We start from the raw sequence: 20820 nt of genomic DNA, 5'->3' as shown, positions 1-20820 counted from the left end.
CTCTCGTGGCCTAGAGGTTAAGGTGTTCACCTCTCATTCAAAGGTCTCGGGTTCAAATCCCGGTAGCGAACGAAAAATTTTCTTCTCTCAAATTGTCTCCTTTCACCTCCTTTCCTGCTCTCTAACAATGTTCTGTCATCTGCTTTCGTCTTCAATTTCTGCCCCACCCCCTCACCTCCTTTGCCCCCTCCTCTGGGGTACTATTTTTACCGAGAAGACCCAAAAAGACCCGAGAAGACAGCCGAAAAGACCAGAGAAGACACTAAATGACTCGAAAAGACATACATGGTTTATTTATTTATTGTTTATTTATTTGTCACAAACAGATCGATAATAATACCCCCCTTTAAGCAAATGAAAGAAATGAGTATTTAGGCTAGGACAGATGTTTGTTTTTCGACCAAAAAAAACATGGTACATTCAGAGGACACTTCAATACGGTGGGGTCCGAGTCATGTCTTGTCCACGGCTGTGTAGCCTATATTATTATCGATCTGTTTGTGACAAATAAATAAACAATGAATAAATAAATCATGTATGTCCTTTTGGGTCATTTAGTGTCTTTTCGGGTCTTTTTTTTTTTTTTTTTGTCTTTTTGGCTGAAAACTCACCTTTAAATATCCTCTTGATGGCAATGGGAAGATTGCCCTTGGGAGAGCCAAGGCCTCCTTCCAGACAGAAGCCCACTCCTGTAGCCCCTTTGAGCATGATCACCTTCTGTACTCCAGCTGGGAGATCTGAAGGAGCAGCTGCTGGTGTTGCTGTAGTTGTGTCTGCTGCTGTTGATACTGTCGATGCTGCTGGTGGTTTGCTGTCAGCTTTGACTGCAGTGTCAGTCGGGTTTGCGAGGCTGGGTGGAGGAGACGGTACTGTCGATGCTGCTGAAGGTGGGGGTGGTGCAGTGGTGGGGAGAGTGGGAGGGGTGGAATCACAATCTTCTGCTGATGATTTGAGAGATGAGCTTGATTCTTCAGGAGCTGCCTTGGCTGCAGATGAATAAGACAGACAAATATGGGTAAAATGCTCACAATGTAAAATAAGGTTGTCAACAATTTTTCATAAAGTGAATCTCATAAAGTAATGAAAATAAGCCTCAGTTAAAACTTATCCTAAATCCTCACCTTACACTGACATTAAGCATGTTGTAAGGCTCATGTAGGTGAAAGCAAACTCATAAAAAGTGAGAAAAGTAAGTGAAAACATAGACATTACTGTCCTCGTTGCAGGCTTTTAAGACAGAACAGAATGGCACTGAACAATTTGCTGAGCACTGTCGATGGCAAATAAGGCACAGAATTAAGGGGAGGCATATTGGTAAATATGGTCACAACATCTTACATTCAACTCTTTACCTTCTCTTTTACCTTCTTATAGAAAAACTCAAATGTCAATATTTGATGCACAGTAATAATCTCACCTCAACTTTTTACAGACTAATGATTTGTACAAATAAAAAAATTGATCAACAGCATACTAAGAGATTCAGCAGCCCACATCCCCAAATTGGAGAACAAAATCGAAATAACATATACGTCTCGAAGTTCAAGATATGTAATACTTGCGATCACTTTGATGCAATTTACTAAAACTATCAAATCATTGAAAATCTCTCAAACGGTTACAACATGGACAAGTGACTTAAATCAAAGAAGTCAAGATCTAATCTTAATAAAATATTGTACAATGTTCGTTTTGACGTACCGCGACGGGTGCCGCACATTGTATTCAAAGGCGCTCAAACCTTTGTCTGACCCATAAACAAGAAATTCACTCACCTTCTGTCTTTTCTTCCACCGCGACACCTGAGGGCTCTGTGGTCTCAGCGGGAGAGGAATTTTTTACCACGGACCGAGGCCTCGGCACTGGGGTAGGACGTTGGGGATCTGTACAGGAGAAAGATATTAGCGTTTGAATTTTAAGAAACTAGTTCTCCATACTTTTAGAGCTTAACAACACTTCATCGGACACACGTAATGTGTCTCGAAAGACAAACCCAAATTGCTGATTCTAGACCTTAAGCAACATGAAAAAAAAGGACAACCCATTTGGAGACCAAAACCATCATGGAAAGAGGGCTACCAGCAAAGGGGAAGGAACAACTCTCACACTACAAACAGGAGGATCCCCACTACCTCCTCACCCGTCAAGAGCAGGTTGTTTTGTTCAGACTAAGAACTGAGTGGAGAATCGCCAAAGCTGAAATCGTATCTACGCAAAATCGCGCCTGCAGACAACCAAGATCCGTCCTGTCGAGCCTGCAGAGAGGAGAACGAGACTATGGACCATGTATTCCCGAAATGTCCTGCCAACTGTCATGCCCAAACACGTCTGCTGGGACATTTCAACGATCAACAAACAGCACTATCCAACGACCACTGAGCGAGTATAGAGTTCCTGCGTGCTGTTGACATCGCTGACGAATTATGACGTCACAAGGCCAGAAGGAAAAGAGAGAGAGAGAGAGAGAGAGAGAGAGAGAGAGAGAGAGAGAGAGAGAGAACAAGACAAACCTGACCGAAGCACCAACTCTACACGAAATTCAAGACGGGAAGTTCAGAGCAGTGTCAGTGCGGAACTGGCGTTCAAACAAAGAACCATTTATTGCTGCAAGCCTGCCCAATGTTCGAGGCGCTTAGACAGAAATATTGGCCCAACCCTAGGCAGGCAGACCAAAAACTCTATGGAGGCCTGGAGGACCTGCGGCGAAAAGCAGCCTTCGCACCATAGACTGCGATGTCCATTTGAAGATGAACGAGAATAAGAAGAAAGACAGGCATCACACAGTTGATACACTAAAGCAAACCCGATCTAGACACAAGTTACAGTGCGGAAAAACACTCCTCGCCACAGAGGTTTCTATGGCAGAATGGCAACCAATATCCTTTGGGAAGGTGCCAGATATCAAGAGCCAAAAGTGAAAATGCCAAAATACCCCCCCCCCAAAAAGATATAAAAAGCACAAATTTACTGAAAAATCTCACAACTTAAGTTTATTTAAAAAAGCAATTAAAAAGACGAAGACAGGGGTAACAATAAAGGCGATAAAGTAGGAGCAAACCATACCAGCGTGTCCGTCCCCTACATACTTTTTTTTTATATTACACGCTCATCGATTCATAAGCTAGATCTACTTGTAGATGTCTATATCAGCACCACGAGTTTCCTTTACATCATAGGGCGGACAAATTACTCTTGTTCACTTCTCTTCTCACTGTTGAACTCTGAGCGCTTTAACGAGAAAATTGACCTAAAAGGGCAGAGTATAAATTTAAAAGACTAACACTACTAAAACGGGCAGGCTCAGCCCCCCCCCCCCCCCGCACAAGCAAAAAGGAATCACAACGAAATAGAGATAAACATGGACATAGAATTATATTTCAAATTATTCTTTCAACCTAAGAATACAATGCCGTAGCACAGAGGTACCATTAAGGCAAAGAATGTAATATAATATGGACATTACTGAAACTTTCCAACAATTAATCTTTTTTTTTCATCCTAGTAGACAATGAACCAAAGGTCCTGGTGTTCTGGAATTACTAAAAACTGCATAAGGATTCGAATTGGATAGGACGATGGTTGGGGTAACAACACAGTCACTCGCTTCGGCTTGAGCAAGATATTGCAAGTTGAATTAAGCGTTACATAATATAGAGTTAATTAATAACATTACACCTTTTATTTAAAAGCTGGTGTACGTTAAAAAACAACACTCCAACTAAAATAATGTATAAAAGCAGAAAATGATGCCTCAATACTATCATAACTTCACTCCAGAATAAACAAGTCGACGAATTAGTCAGAGAAGGTCACGTAAACAAATCCATACACTGCCTGAAGGCCACACAGTCAACATTATCTATCATGGTTGCGCTGAGAAGCGTACGAGTCCGCTGGGCCAACTGGGATACACTGGCCGGGTGGGCGAGAGACGAGGACAGACTTCGGAGATGGCGGTGTGTGCCCTGAGGTCAGAGAGGTGATGGATCGAGGGTGCAACACGGGATGACGATGAGAACGACGCGAAAAGGGGGGGGGGGGACAGTGCTTTGACGTAACATACGGAGCTATCATAGACACACGTTGACTCTTGGCTGGTGGAGGACACGGGGAGTCCAGCTGACACCGAAATTCAGATACAGTTACGTCTGGTAGGCAAAGTGAGAAATCAATAAACATGTATAATAATGGCCCACGCATACGGGAATAGTTTCCGAGCAATGATGAGGGGTAAAAGAAAAAAACAACCCAAACAAACAACAAACTTTAGCTCGTAATAGTGCGTTCATTTGATAATAATTATTCATACATGGTAACATTTTGGATAGCCATCGATTTTATCATGTAAATTTTAGGGACATCGTGAAAAGCAACAGAGGAGATGCAGGTTCAGGACAATAGCATTGCCACCTTAAAACAGAAACACATTCATACTAGCTGTTTAAAGTCTTTAAGACTAAGAGCCTCATTTTACAGTTGGGTGGGGTAGTGACTGCTTAACATGGGGGAGTAATGCAAATGGTCCAACCAGCACATTGTAACCTACCCAGAGAGTGAGAAGATAAACGTGTTGGCAGGCGACAACATACACACGTACAGAAACAAGTGATAGAGATGGACATAAGAGCATACTCATAGTCCTGTCCACAGGATGGCCTCGAGCCAATAACAGTCAATAAAAAAAAACATCTGTTGTCAGCAAGTTCATTTTACCTTTCCAAAGTTTACAGACTGGACATGAGTAAGCAACATGATTCAGTGTTCCATATAAATGTAAGCATAAATTATTTTGTTGCCTCCGAAAAGAAAGGGGAGGGGCGGGGGATAGTCAGGAAGTGGACATTGAGTAGATACAATTTCTCCGCCCCTTACAGATACAGAGGCACACTTTCAAACATACATACTTTCACACACACACACACACACACACACACACACACACACACACACACACACACGCACTCAGACACACACTTTCAAACATACATACTTCCACACACACATACACACACACGCACGCACGCACTCAGACACATACACCCCCCCCCCACACACACACACTACATCTCCTACCCCCATAAAAATGACAAAAATTTCATGTATATATATATATCAGAACTGTGCGTATTCATGACCAGACTGAAAATTTTAATATAGACGCTGAAACCCACAAACCTATCTGAAATGTAACATTTCATGCACTGTCAACAACCAAAATGAGATAAAACATGCTTGCAATTCATCAAGGCCTCCACATCTGACCACAGCATTAACTAATGGGAGGCAGGGCTTTAGTAGAAAGCAAAACAAAATTGGAATGTCCGTGTGTGGGCGACTGGGGACATACGGGGGATTCTATTTTGCGGTAGGACATGTGTTAACTGAAAGTGAAAGATCTGTCACTCCAAAACCGAGCAAAAGTTTTGACACATTGGCTAGGAGGTAATTAAGTCTATAAAATCACGATTAAATTGCACTCAAGAGTTCAATGACATGATTACATATGTTGGTGATCAAGTCCTGAGCACACTACAAAAACATCTTCCAAGTGCCCCCCCCCCCCTATGGTGGTACAGCGGTTGGCCAGACAAACTGACCTCGTGGGCGGATTTGGCCCCTGGGCCGTAGTTTGGTGAGCCCTGCTCTAGAGCATAATAATCAGGTTTAGGTGCCAGTGGCACCATCCAGTACCAGTCCCCCTGCCCTCATTATGGTACCATTGCCATAGGATATCAAAGGACACAGACAAAAGCCATTAATCGTCTGTCCAATTCTCCTTTCTTAAAACAACAATAACTTAAGTCCCAAAGGAATCCATCGGACAAGTGTGACTGTTACTCAAACTCTACTGGGAGCTATATTTCTTTCTCCAGTGCTAGACTCAACTACATCATCTCTGTCCGACCACCACATAATCAACTATTCAAGCACCCCTGGTAACAGCATCCGATTCTAATCCTGAAATTCAGAATCTCCAGTGTCTCAATCTTACAGAGTAAATCTGGCATCAAACTTGTCCATGGCGCTCATATGACCTTATGCAGTTGCGAGCGCTGTAAAACCTTACTAAAACAAACTTGTCCATGAAACGTTTAGGGACATCTCATCCCTATTCTGCCCACTCCCCTTTCCCTCGCCCCCCCCCCCCCCCCCCCCATTCTCAAGGCAAATTTTTTCCTCTCTCTCTCTCCCCCCCCCCAACCATCCCTTTCCTGTTTTCTTCAATCAAAGAAACATATAGAACAAAGAAACACCGAACCTACATAAACACAGACCATGCAGAGTGAAAAGGAGCTTCAACCTCATGTACAATCGTTACTTCCATTCCATCCATAAACTCTAATAAATTAAGTGAAAAACAAAACAAAAACAACAACATGTGCCGTGGGAAAAAGGGGAGGGGATCTCAGCCTCCCAAAAGCCAACGACAGGAATAAAGCGGGGTGGGGGTGGGGGGCTCTATTATCCAGGTACGTCAAAGAAGTATTTAACAATACTGATCAGACTCACCTGTAGTATCAGCGAGACCCGGCCGTTCGCCTCTGGCCACCACTAGCAGCGAGTCGTGTTTGGGCTTGGTCAGACGACCCATGAGGCGCATCACGGACGTGACTCCATCGCACCACAGACTGTCGATAGCCAGGAGCCAGTCGCCTGTCTGCAAGCTGCCCTGGAGAGCGGCCGGGCTGTCTTTGCGGATACTGGAAACCTGTGAGGGTTTTAAAACGTTTTAGTACTTGTTTTACGGCACTTTCAACTCAATAGGCTTTTATAAATAAGGTGCCAAAGATTAGAGTTGCTACAAGAGAGTAACAAACACAAAAAGGGAGGGGGGGGTAAGGATGATAATATCTTTGATAGGAAAGAAGGAGCAGACCACAACAGAGCATCTGCCAACCACCCATGAGGGATTTGAGAAGGGAACAATTACGCCGGTATTAGTCTGCGACTGTGTTTGGTTCTAGGCTGTTAACCTGCGTATACGCGAAAGGCCATTTGAAACCGAACACTACGAAGTAAATTTATAGTACAAGTTTTTGGTCCCTTTAACACCATAATTAAGATGACTTATGATACAGGAAACTTCTATCCTGACTCTCATTGCCTGACCAATCGGCGTGGAACATACTGTAGGAGAAAGACAGTTACACTTGAAAAAATATCTCTCCTATGCTGAATTTGGAACCCACGTCTTATGCGGGAAACGTAAAAACCCTTACGACCACACCAGTTAGCGGTAAGGTACGACTTGTTAAGCCTATATGCCTGCCATAGGTACCGGCGATCGAAAGAAGACAAACCAAAATACCCTGAACCACCCACCCCCCACACACACTGACACACACACACACACACATATTGACATACACACGCGCGCGCGGGCATACGCACACATACGCACACACACACGCACACACACACACACACGCACTCATAGACACCCACGTGTACTACCAGTATTACTGTAAACTCTCTGGTACTACTATATATCTTTCTGTGGTTTGCGGTATAGGTTATGTTAGGTGTGAACATCATAATAAAATACAAATTATGTAAGTGAACTCCTAGTGAGGTGCCGGAGTGTTTCGGAAGGACATGATTAGAACACAGAAGAGAGCTAACATTTCAACAGGCAGACAAAAACGGGTGTCATGGCAGTCTCATTTTACAAGCAACTCTTACAAGAACAAGAAGTAGAAACAACAGATCAAACTATGGGGCTTTGAAATCACCAGCACGCTCAGGGAAAAACTGGGATACCAAATATATATATACATAACCGCGTATTTTGCTCTTTGATTCTATTTATTATACATTGTTCGACAAACTTCCAATCGCCTGTTTAATGAAGGGGCTCTTGTACAGCGCAGTTGTTTAAGCAGTAACACGTTAAATAAACAGCAGAAAGATTGCATTAAAAGAATACCAAATAAACATCATACAACCAGTCACGCAGTCTAAACAGTTGCTCGAAACACCCTCATAGGCCTGTTTAATCAGAAGGCAAACATGTGGGAACTGCATTTCAACACACGTGTGTTTATGTAGTACACCGCATAGGTCATATAACTGGCCGGCACATGAAGGAACACGTTGTTGTTTGTGGTCGCACAGCTGTATCCTAGTCCTTTTTGCATTTTATCTAAATATGTCTCCAGTGGCAATTTGGAACACAGAAAAAAAGACCGATTTAAATGCCCATTTGCAAAACTATAAAAAAAAGTTTTTAAAAAGTTGTTACATCACTGTGCATTTATTATTTTGTTTACAGAAAAACGTAACGATAAATCAAACAGATTTATGTAGCCAAGCAGTAGTTTACACCGAGAGTGTACAAAAACGATGGCAGTTTGAATCAATTAAGTTAACGTTGGGCTTTCCGAGGTTCTGGCACACAGGAACAAAATAGATAACAGTAATACTGGGCCCGTGTATTTGTAAACAAAACTTTCGAACAGCAATAAAGAAACTAAAGAACCAAGACCGCCTAAACAGTAGGCCCACTCAAAAAATACAAAACCCAAGGACACAGAATAAGCAGCAATACGAGAGACAGGTAAAATACAGTAATGGCTTAATCGCGGTCCCCATCTATACGCTGTTCAGACAACAAAGACAATAACATGAGTGTCGCAGAGCAGCAAGTGTTCCCAAACTCAGAGAGGAAGGTAGTTGTGGTAGATGCACCCTCGAATAACACTATGGCGTGACTAAATTGAAGAAAGGTCTCTGAGACGGTTTTGGTAGTCTGACGCACGCACGATCTCGCATGGCCAAATTAAACAGGCAGAAGACAACAGTGCGTCGGATTAATTACTGTCCCTTTCAAGGAAATAAGTGTTTTCATTTTTACAAAACATTGAAGCACACAGACATCGTTTCACCGATTTAGCCAGAGACAGTGGGACAGACTAACAAACTGAGACATGCTCACTGGCAAATGGAGGGGAACTCCAGCGAGAATGATACAAGGACATACAAAATGGCGACAAATTATGCACTTTACGAAACATTGCAAGAGTGGGGACGTGGGCTCTCATGGTCTAGAGGTTACGGGGTTCGTCTCTAAATCAATAGGTCACGGGTTCGAAACCTGAAAGCAACGGAACGTTTTCTTCTCTAAAATGTTCTCCTTTCCTTCTCTCTAGCAATGCTTTTGTTGTCTGCTTTCTACCCCGTCCACTTTTTTGCCCCCTCCTCTGGGCTCCTGACTCTTTCTGCAGCCTTCCTACTGCTACTCTTTGGCTCCTTCATACTGCTGCCTTTCAGCCACACCCCAGATCTTAGGGTAGGTAAAATCTAACATTTAGCCTTCTCGGACAAGGGCGAAATATATCGGAGCCTCCGTGTGCAAGTTAGGAACCTTAAACTTAAAGATCCCTTGGTGGTCCAAAATCAAAGAGTAGGCTTAGGTCGCCACCCAGGCAAAATTCAAACAAAATTTTAAATGTATCCCGCGCGCTTATAATATGACCTTATGAAGTTGCGAGCGCCATAAAACACTAACCAAAACAAACAATGGGAACGTAGGCAATGGTAACATACAAACACCGAATTGAAGAGAGAAAAAAAAAAACAACAACCAGAAAACAACAAACAAAAAATAAAAAACGACAGAAAATCGTTAAAACAAATATGGGATCGCGATGGCACGACTTGGTCGGTCACATTAAAAGTCCACGAACTGAGTGATAGGCTTCCATACGTATAGCTGGAAAACAGAAAGATACCCAAGATAATAGGGGGATGTTTAAGTTTAAGATACAAGACCGTAATCTGCAGATGTCAATAAACATGATTATAAATAAGAAAGAGAGAGAGAGAGAGAGAGAGAGAGAGAGAGAGAGAGAGAGAGAGAGAGAGGGCGATTTCGAAAGTATATACATGTATTCGTCAACTTGAAAAAGACAGGCAGACGGACTGACAGACAAATAGATAAACAGGTAGACGGACAGACAGCCAGGTAGAGGCAGGAGGGAGAGCGAAGAAGAACAATACTACAATCTATCTTCCCTCACCTTGTACCAGTGTCCGTCTGAGTGGCGTAGGTCAATCCCTAGCCCTGTGCTCTCCTCCTCTCTGTGTAGATGCAGAATCAGCAGCTCTAAGGCCTCGGGCGCTGTCATCTGGCCCAGGGTCACATTGGCGCGGTCCACCAGGGTGATCAGGCCAGCCGTGCTCAGCCAGTTACTGTTATGGGTCAAGGTCATCGGCTCACCAGCACTACCTTTCGCCACGGGACCCTGACAGGTGTTGGAGTACAGGCTCCACGAACGAGAGCTGGTCAGAGAAGTGGCGTCTTCCGTGGCGGAGGGATTTTGGGAAGGGGCATCGTCAGAAGTCTTTGAAATCGAGTCAATTTTCTCTAGGGTACCTTGCGCGGAATCGGTTGGCGACACAATTCCACTGTCCACACTATTGCTCACATTACTAACAATCGTTGCACTGTCTTGACGGATCAAGTTTTGCACATCGACACTTACATATCTTTGAATTTCCACAGCTTCGTTCTCTTGGACACCACTTGTTAACCCTGGCATCTCACCAGAAGAAGTGAGATCTTGTGATGACAGCTGGGAATCTGAAACCTGGGGCGGAGATATTGAAACTTGGTTATCTACATCAAGTGAGGTGACATTGACATCGACTTGCATGCTAGTGACACACGGTGGCAAGCTGCTTGGTAATACAGGGGGCACAGCATTTTCATCTTCACCCTTCTGTTCAGGAGTGTTTTCTTGATCAAGTTCTGGCAGTTTCTCAATTTGATCTTCATTTGTTAACAGCAGTAGTTCAGGACCAGCCTTAGACTCGGTCGAAATGGACATAGTTACATCATCAAGGGCTACTGGGGCCTCTTCAGTGAGTGCCACGTCTTTCTGCAAAGATATCTGTGGGGTGGTTTCAGCTTCCTGGGTGATATTTTGGGAGACAGCCTCAGCCAGTTCCCCGGGCGGGGAGATTGCGTCATCAGTGTGCACCTCGGGGAATTCCTCATCTCCTGGCATGCCCGAGTCCTCGCTTAGCATGTCTACTGGACTGGGTGAGCGGGCACGACCAGCCTCTCCCTCCCGCAAACTGTCGCCTGTAGAGTTCAGAGGCTCGGCAGAATCTGCCCGGCTTGGGCTTTCTACCTCTTCGTACACGGGGGCAGTCTTAATGATGTCACAGATTTCAGGACTGCTTTCGTTCGCATCCAGTTGAGTCACATCACGTGGGGAAGGTAGATTTTGCACGCCAACAGCACTGACCACCTGTTGATCTGCAATCATGTCTTGAACATCGGGTACCTTTTCGTCTTTTTCTTCGACTTTGGCAGCCGGCTCAGTCACAACCTGGTCATCATCCAGCCATGACTTGTCAGTCACCAACAGGTTGGTATCTCTCAGTATGAGTGGTGGGGGTGGGGCGCCGGGGAGGGGCGGGGCTTCATCCTCTGATGACGTAGGGGACGTAGGTTCGGGCACAGGGTGTTTTACCTCTGAACTCAATAGAGACGGGTCAGACGCAATTTTAGCCATAACATCTTCTACGATTTTGAGAGCTTGACTTTGGTAGATATCCGAAGGCGGTGGGTTCATTACCGAGGCTATGTTCTTAGCGATTATGTTATCTTCAACATTTGCTTGAGACTGATCACTCTCAGACTCTTGGATGGCACTTTCCAACTTTTCTTCAATCCCATTTTCCTTTTCCTTCGCCTGATCCACAACTGTGCTTTGAACATTACTAGATAATTGGACGTTCAGCTTCTCTTGGTTTTTATTGTCATTATCCAGCGACTTACTGACATTATTCGACACGATATTCAGGTCAGTCAGTACATAGATTTGTCCACCAGTCACCGACTCCTGCCCCTGGAGTGACATTTCAGTTGTGGTTTGTTGCTCGGCACGCTCTGCATTCTCTGGCTGACTTTCTTCAGCAACGTCAACAGGTACTGAAATCGCCTTTGAGATCTGAGACTTCTCAACAGTCTCATTTGTGCTAGGAGTAAGAACTTGCTCAACATTTGTTTGGGTTATTTCTGTAGGTTCAGGTTTTCTTCTCGGCGCTGCCACAGGTGCATTTGCCTTATTTTTCTCATATTCACAGACTGCCTCTTTGTTTTGACAATCTTCTTTCTCAGGAATCTTTGAATTTTCCACTGTGTCTTGGTCAAGAGCTTCTGAACTACTGCCGTTCACCTTGGCAAGCTCCATGGATACTTTGCTAACATCTTTCACTTCATGTTGACTACTAGTCGAACTGCTGACATGTTTCGCTAGACCAGTTCCACGGATATCTTGGCTAGCATCCCCTGTCTCAGCCGGAGCTGCCTTCCCAACTGACGTATCTTTCCGAACTGGTGCCCACAATAACAGATCAGAAGGATCTGTCTCTACGCCTGTGTATGGCGCGTCAAGCAGCAAGTCATCAAACTTTTTCATAGCATCCTCCACAACCTCCTCGCTTAGTTGGGAGCTCAAAGATGAGGTTCGCGATGACGCTAAAGGGGAAGGGGCCGGGAAGGATTGGGTGCCGCTTTTGGTCGTTACAGCTTGTGAGTGCTTCGCAAGTGAGGGGGTGGGCTCGGGCTTTGGTGACACAGGTGAAAGTGACGTATGTTCATGCACAGTGATAGGGGTGGATCTAAACGTACCAGAATATTCAGTGACTGGTGTAGATCTAAACGTACCGGAATGTTCAGTGACTGTTGTGGATCTAAATGTACCGGAATGTTCAGTGACTGGTGAGGATCTAAATGTACCGGAATGCTCAGTGACAGGTGAAGATCTAAACGTACCGGCAATTTCAGTGACTTTTCCCTTACCGTCAAAAGTCCGAGTACGCTTGCTTTCCTCAGACACCTTCGGCGCCTGGCGAGGGGAAGGTGAGAAAGGCGGTGACGTGGGGGATTCAGAAGAGGATGAGTGGCGTGGAGAGAGCGCCGAGTTGAGTCGTGTCGGTGACAGGACCTTCGTTTTTCCTTCGTGGTCCCCATCTCGTGGGGACACACTCTCGGGAATGGGCAGTTCACGCGGTCTGTTGGAAGATACTGACAATGGCCGGGGCTTGGACAAGGATGAAGATGACAACAGTGGTGCTGGGTGTGACAACTGGACATTGGAAGGTGCACCTGTACTCTTTCTGCGCTCTTTTAGCGGGAGCAGTGAGGAGTTGATAGGGCGTGCACCCTCGCCTTGAGAGGTGTTAAAACCCACTGAGATTCTGCGTTGTGGCGGGGGTTGCTTGGCAGGTGGATCAGTCTCTGAGTCGTTAGCTTTGTTGTCAAACAGTTTCGCTTTTGAGGTCACAAATGTTCTCGACTTTTCGATAATCTTTGACGGTTTTGTTGTTTTATTAATGGCCTGGAGACGCTCGTAGCCGGCGCTGATCCTTGGTGTGTTTTTTACAGGAGGAACTTCCTCATTTTCTACGGTCTCCTCAGATTTAGAGGAAGACGAAGAGCTGCGTCGAGGTTTGGGGGCAACAGGAGGGGGAACTTTCTGAATGGGTGACGACTGGACGGGCTGAGCCACCTCCACAAGGACTTCATCTCCCTCCTCAACATGTTTCACCTCTGATGCCGTCTCTGATCTTCCATCACCAATATTGGCGGATAACATAACAGATGAAACCTCAGCATCGCCAGCACTTGACTCTGAGACCGTCGGAGAGGTTGGGGATGGCTTGATAGTGCTCTGCGGAGATGACAACGACTGGGGTTTTGGCTTGGGAGCAACAACAGGGGGCGACGTGGGTTTGGGCGACACGGCAGATGGTGACGTGGGTTCAGTCTCAATTGATTTGTTTTCGAAAACACCCCGGCTGCTCTCGAACGCTCGGAGGTGAGGCTGATCGCCTTTTTCGGCGCCCGCAGGACTTCGACTCTGCTCGGTAACCGAGCTCACTACCTCCACTCGCTGCACGCTCACACGCTGGGAAGAAGAAGCGTCACGCGGCGTAGAATCGGCGCTGGAGCTGTCCAGGCTCTCGTTTGTCGAGGAGGCGTAGGCGTGTTGTCGGGGCAAGACTGTCGGTTTGACGATATCGTGAGTTGGGCGGGGTGCTGGGCTTGGCTTGATGGCGATCTTGACAGGCCCAGCGCCGTTCTGGCTTCCCTGGCTGATCTCAATCCGAGCGGTGAGAGGCTGCGGTGGCGTCGATTGCGTCGGGGTAGGCTCCGCAGACGTGAAGATAGGCAGGCACAACTCTCCAGATCTTTCAACCTCCGAAGTAACCACAAAACTCTGCTGCCCACCATTGTCCAGCGATGTAACTGCCTGTGCATCTGAGGTAGGGCTCACCGCCCTGTTGTCCGGCTGGCCGAAAGGTTTTGGAGAAAGTCGCAAGCCGTACTGAGCGGGAGGCGTGTCTGAACTGCTGTCTTGGGGCTCTGGAAGAGGATGGAAAGAGAATATTGTTTAACGTTATGTAAAATTTAATTGTAAAAGTTTTAAGCCACTTTTGACACAATTTAGATAATTTAAGAGGGCACTTGATGAAAATTCTCCCCACTCGGAAATCGAACTCACGTGATAAGGCAACGCGCCTAATAGCTACATCACAGACGCCCGTATGTTTAATGTGAGGGTACCTATATTATTTTAAGTGGATGAACGAAGGTAGTAGCAGTGGTGGTTGTGAAGTCAATTTCACTCCCAGAAAAAACAGTTCCAGCATGTTCGATAGCTAACCAACTACAAAAAGGCCAACATAAAAAACAACAACCCACAAATAATGCTGGTGGGCTTGTGTTACTAACACATTCAACATAAAGAGAACAATTTTGCTGAGTCACACTTTTGCTAAATGTCAGCGCAATAACGGCCACGCCTTGCGAAGAAGCCTTGCGAAGAACAGAAAAGGATAGGAAGTAAAATGAGAATATACTAACAGATCTAACACTACACAGGAGAGGTCTTTTTTAAAGGGAAAGGGGGGGGGGGGATCAATATGCACCTAAGAAGATCTGTATTTCCACTGGAACCTGGTTGCTCTCCCGGGAGCCAATCACGAAACTGAAAGCACTCATGTCAGGGTCTCTGTGACGTCCGAAGGGAATGTTGGCACTACGGCCACAGGAAACCACTCTACATTGTCCAGAATTCACTCAGATTAAACAGGACAACTGTTCTATTCTAAGAAATACTTTTACAATATATTTCGAAGGTCGACATGTCGCAAAAAAAAACCCCTTAAACAAAACAAACAAATAGAAAACAACGTAGCAAAAGCTAGATCACCCTAAGGATAGACCAAGGGAAATTTCACAAGGCGAATACACAGCAGACTATCAAAGAAACACTTCCCTGATTGAACAAGTTTGGGAAACGTATTCAAAAAACCACTGAACACGCAAAATAAATTATCGATGATTTAAAACACGCGCCCAGCGTATCAAACTATACGATATCCCAGGCAGATCTGAAGTAACTAAATTTAAAGAAATATCTTCTCTTGTAGATTTCAGCCTTAGCCTATAGATGACAAACGCTTATCAATACAATCACATGCCACTTTTTCACTTCAGCAGCTATTGCACGTCTTTATTACGACCACACAATCCCAGACTCAGACTAACAATCTCACAACTAGAAGTAATCCCGAGATTTTAACAAAGGACACGCGAGGTTGTGCAGAGGTCGGTTGGCAGCTCAGAATTCCTGCGAGTCACAGGCGAGACGGAGTGAAATTTAAATGGTACCACAGGACCAGGCAAGCTGAGTACAGACGGGGATCACGCAACAATGATAATTTAAAAAAATATGTTTTGTGAAACTGGGAAGATTTAAACTTCTCATCCTTTTCTGGACACCAATACCCCTAAATTTTGAGTCATGTACTTGTGAAAATATCTTTATTTTAAGAGTCCAAGACAACTCTGGAAACGCATAAAGGGCCCATGCTACATCAAAGTAAGGGTCAGCGTTATGCGTCAAAATGCCAAAAGGAAAAGCACAGTAACAGTGATTAGTGACAATTAACCTGACCCCAGGGCGGGATGAAGTCTAAAGCTGTGGCTTGGCCCTACACTCCTTGGCAAAGTCCGCCCTCGCACATCGACCATTTGTATGACTGGAGGATTAGCGCAATCCAACACTTACGGCAACTGGTGGTAAGCTCATTAAGGATTAAATGCCTATGCCGGTTGTCAGCTGCATGAACAAGCCTTGTGAAACATACCAAAGTGTTTATCTTCAAAGAAAGAATGGTCTTAAACGATATAGATACGGACTGCGTGTCTACCAGACGAATCGTTTTGTGGCTGTCTCTAAAAAAAAAACAGAACCTCTTTATCATTTCATTCAGATCAAACTCTTTCCAGGTCTATCAAAATTCTAACATTTGACTTTCAAAAAGCCGTCATCGCTTCTTCGATTACTTTCTCTGTCGATTGGTTGGTTTGTATGGCTAAAGCGTAGCACATGGACAAAATCATGGCTATCTATTTCCATGGAAAGACAAGGCAGTTTTTTGTTTGTTTGCTTGAGTAAAGAGAGGTACATCGACATAATAATGTTCACTTAGTGCTGGGAAAAGAAAGACAGACAGACAGAATAAACAGAGTGAAAGTACAGAAATAGGACCTACCAGTGGCGCCCTCCAACCACCCGCAAGACAAGGCAGACAGAAAGACAAAAGAGGGATAGTAAAGAAGAAGGACCAGGTCCTATCAAGGACGCCCTACAGTCACCTGGTATCAATTTGCACTGTACATACAGGCCGTCTTTAATTCCAGTAATACAGCACAGATTTATTCCACAAAACAATAAAACAGTATAAAACTGGAAGCAAGTCCATTTAAAAGAGGAGCATTTGTCCTTTGAAGAAGATAGGAATCATTGCACTTGTTTACAAAGAGACCTTGGCCATCACAAGGTCCCCTGCTCAAATTAAACACGAAAAAAAAATTAAAAATAAACAAACACTAAACAAAAACCAGTCCTATATAAGTAAACCTAACCCAGATGACGCAGTAAGGACCCAACACAGTACAGAGAAACTAGTAACAGAGGGAAAGAAAAGAAGAAGAGTCAGGCCAGTAGCCCCCTCCAACCTCCTGCCATGAAAGCTTGCCTTGTCCCGTGCTCGTATTCTTTTCATGAACGTTCATTACTCTTTTTTTCTCGTCGTTATGATCATTACGGCCAGAATCAAAGTCGGAAAATAATGTCAAGTCCACACAATGGGTTGCCGAAAATTTATGACTATATGGCACAATGCATTCACGATTGGTGGCGTGCCTTCACGATCTATCAAGACCCCCCCCCCCTTCCAACAACACATTATATATTGATACATACAGTTGCACAGTACACACACACACACACACACACACACACACGCGCGCACACACACACACACACACACACACGCATACACACACACATACAAACACACTTAGCAAACACATAGATACAAGAGGCATAGGCAAGTAATTTTTTCCTTTAAAAAAATCAAAATGCAAAATATATTCAATACTTGTTGATTCCAAATATCAGAAATCGTATCGATTTCACAGTTAATGTTTACGAAAAACCCATTCTATTCCCAACACTTTATTCACAGCGTTCTCGTTCGTGAACTAATCACTGTAGATCTATATCCAATTTACAAAAACAATTCAGCAGCGCTTGGAGAATATTCAAGAACATTCATCCATCTACTTGCAAGCTCCTCTCATTTATTTCTTCTTTAAAAAAAAAGAGTTTAAACTTATACAATAGCGTACTAGGGACCATAATTCAGAAAGCCATGAAACAAGTCTCTTCATTCTTTAGCCCACCCCAAAACACTTATCTATTAACAATCACTGTGAGACATGAACTGCTTCCTTTCTTGTCCCAACGCCTTGCCACCCCCACCCCTCAACCACACGCACACACACACACACACACACACACACACACACACACACACACACACACACACACATACATACACACACACATACATAATATACTGGTTTACAATGTTACTTCTGCCATTGTCTATTCCTAACCAAATAATAGCTGTTCATGTCAAGATTCGCCATAAAGTATACGGCGCAGCATCTGTTCCCTGTATCACCCTCGATAGTCTACCCTTTCCAACATCAGACATGGCAGAAAAAAACGTCTGGTGACTTCATTAATGTCACTGATGTCTTTCAGACCACGAAATGATCCCCGGTTACTGCCCCGCCTTCATCTCTTGACCACAACGGCTGCCCACACGACCCCCCCCCCCCCCCCCCGGGAGGCTCAACAACGAGAGTCGCTGGCACATTCACTGCCTGCTAATGTAAGCAGCCAGATCTCCTAGCTGGCAAGAAATACGCAGTCTAAGGTGCGAGCCTTCAACCCAGCTTATGGGCAAAACCAAGGGACGTCAAGCACAGAAGACACTTTTCCGATTTTGCAGAACGTGCTTAATGGCAAAAGTCATTCTCGTCAGATTTTTCTGAGCCGATTTTGAGTGTGGTCTGTTCTTAATTTGATTTCTGCTTTTTCCCCCAGGTTCACCAACAGCGATTCTCATGGCTCAAGATGGCATAGTTTCGGGTGAGGTACGTGTGTAGCGGTAAATTCGCCTACCCAAAAATAATACACATGAAGCACCTTGGCTACAAGAATTGCAATTTTGTTGAGTAAAGGAGTGTTCACGAAAGGCCTGTTATACCGTTCATTTATGCCCTTAAAACGTTTTTAAAATGTTGATGGTATGTGGGTCATTTATACTTAGCGCTGTTTTCAGAGATGTCTCTCGTAATTTAAAAAAAGAGTTTGCTTTGTGATGTTAGCCAATAGCTTTGTATACTGAATACAGTAGCTACCTACCTATCATTTACACCCTTTGAATCCAGTACCATGAAGACGATAGATGGGCGACACATGCACAACGGTACACGCTCCAGAAAACACTGTATGTAACCACGTCAGAGGCCTGGCTTTACTTACACCTCTGCTGTATTCCGTTTGATATGTTCGCACCGATCAGTCTCCATCTTAATCGCGATCCGACCATGCAGAGCCGACAAGCCTGACACGGGTCTACCCCACCTAAAGTTTTGTGACATCAGCCGAGTATGTTTCAAGCGTCTACCCACGACATTGCTATTATAAGTACATTATATCTCCACGCTACCCACGTTTTGGCCATGCTCTCGCCGCGTAAAGACACAGTCATAAAAATAGACACTGCGTAATTATTGCCGTAAAAGGGACTGTTGTTAGTAATTACTGACGGAGATTTCGTTCGTTCCTTACACAGGTCATGCGCGAATATGAATAAGATGAAGGGGAAAAACAACAACAAAAGCGTAGCTTAGCGTTCAGGAAACCACACGCAGAGAGTTTCTTTTTGGGCCACCATGAAGTCCAACTTAATCATTGTCGAAGTTATTTTCATTTTCACCATGGGTTATGATAGATTGGGCATGTTCTAAGAGGAGAGCCAGACTCTATTGTAAAGGCTGCCCTCCACTGGACACCCAAAGGGCATCGCAAGAGGGGCAGACCCAAAATGACCTGGAGACGCACAGCAGTGTCTGAAATGAAGACCTGGAACCATTCGTTGGGGACGTTGACCAAGATGGCCCAAAACAGACAGAGCTGAGATCCTTTGTTGCTGCCATAAACGCCAGATGGCGTAACGGGTAGTAAGTAAGTATGTGGAAAGGCTCCGTCTGTAGATTCTACAACTTATGGACCCCGAAAAAAACCCAACAAAGGCACAAAACGAATGACACTTTAAGTATACACAATAAATCACTCACTCATTTAACTAAAATAAACAAGTATGTCTGTTTGTTCAGCACAACTACATTTAACGTTACTGGGTTTACTGAGCCGTCACAGGTGCTTACTTCATTGTTATTTCCATGTATTCAACGGGGGCAGTTTGTCACCACACGTTCGGCATGGCTGGACCCTTGGTTGTTCACATTCACAGCAATATAACGGAATAAAGTCAAGGCAGAGGAAAAGAAAGGGAGGTTAAGAACAAGTCACACCAAGAGAGACAAGTCCACAGCAACACTTACTTTGATCAGGTGGTGTGGAGCTGACCACAAGTTTGACCAGTCCCCTGGGCAGGAGACGAAGCACTTGCTGGACTCTTGACTCCGTCTGTCCAGTCAGTTCAGATGTGTTGACCCACAGTAGATAGTCACCAACTCTGTGGACATACAGACAAGATGTAGTCTACAAAAGATGCATCATTACACATAGCTTTGACTATTATCCTTCTGCTAAGCTTCTCCTTCTCCTCATCACCATCATACAAATAATCTTCATCATTATTATTAGCTTAATCACCTTCATCAGCATCATTTGTTGAAGGGCTTCGATTTCTATGAAAATAATTACGAACTTTCTGAGGAAATATAGACACTTAGTTGCGTTTTGTTCAATATCATTTACCAAGGACATTAAAACGAAAAGAATTAACAGAACCAGACCAACAACAAAAACAATGATAAAAATGATATACCGGTAATTATAATAATGATAAATAATATCAACAAGATCAATAACATCGATAATAATAACATTAACGACCCCCCCCCCCCCAAATAACAAAAAACAAGCAAAACCCAAAACAAACCCAAGCACAAAAACAAAACAAAAAACTTGAAAACACGAGAGTCTAGCAATGAACGTACGTAATATAAAAGACAAATTATTGCAAGATAACACAAATACAGATAACATTTATACACAACAACGACTACCACTATGTCATGATCGACTTGGTCGAGAGCCATGCTCCAAGAAAAACTTCTGATAAAACTAGTTGGACTATCACTTATTCATAAATTTTCATCTTTTCTACTGTTCTTTTCTCCCCCCC

General features: G+C 44.2%; 1 protein-coding gene across 4 annotated transcripts in view; it reads right to left on the bottom strand.

Moving 5' to 3' along the window:
* The window catches only part of LOC101855326 (uncharacterized threonine-rich GPI-anchored glycoprotein PJ4664.02), a 114904-nt gene that overhangs the window by 8664 nt on the left and 85420 nt on the right, over window positions 1-20820 (bottom strand). For all 4 annotated transcript variants that reach the window (XR_220232.3, XR_001184687.2, XM_005093595.3 and 1 more), the window contains exons 4-8: window positions 20012-20145; window positions 10020-14380; window positions 6511-6709; window positions 1776-1883; window positions 612-986 (exon numbers count right to left, since the gene is read on the bottom strand). Coding sequence is in view for 2 of the 4 variants with exons in the window: in XM_005093595.3 (XP_005093652.1) it covers window positions 612-986; window positions 1776-1883; window positions 6511-6709; window positions 10020-14380; window positions 20012-20145 (5177 nt within the window). In the remaining 2 variants the exon portion in view is untranslated. The remainder of the gene's footprint in view (window positions 1-611; window positions 987-1775; window positions 1884-6510; window positions 6710-10019; window positions 14381-20011; window positions 20146-20820) is intronic.

Source organism: Aplysia californica, unplaced genomic scaffold (genome assembly GCF_000002075.1).
Source record: "Aplysia californica isolate F4 #8 unplaced genomic scaffold, AplCal3.0 scaffold00066, whole genome shotgun sequence".
Classification (NCBI taxonomy): Eukaryota; Metazoa; Mollusca; class Gastropoda; order Aplysiida; family Aplysiidae; genus Aplysia; species Aplysia californica.
The sequence above is the reverse complement of the archived record's forward strand: the minus strand, read 5'-3'. Positions and strand labels throughout refer to the sequence as shown.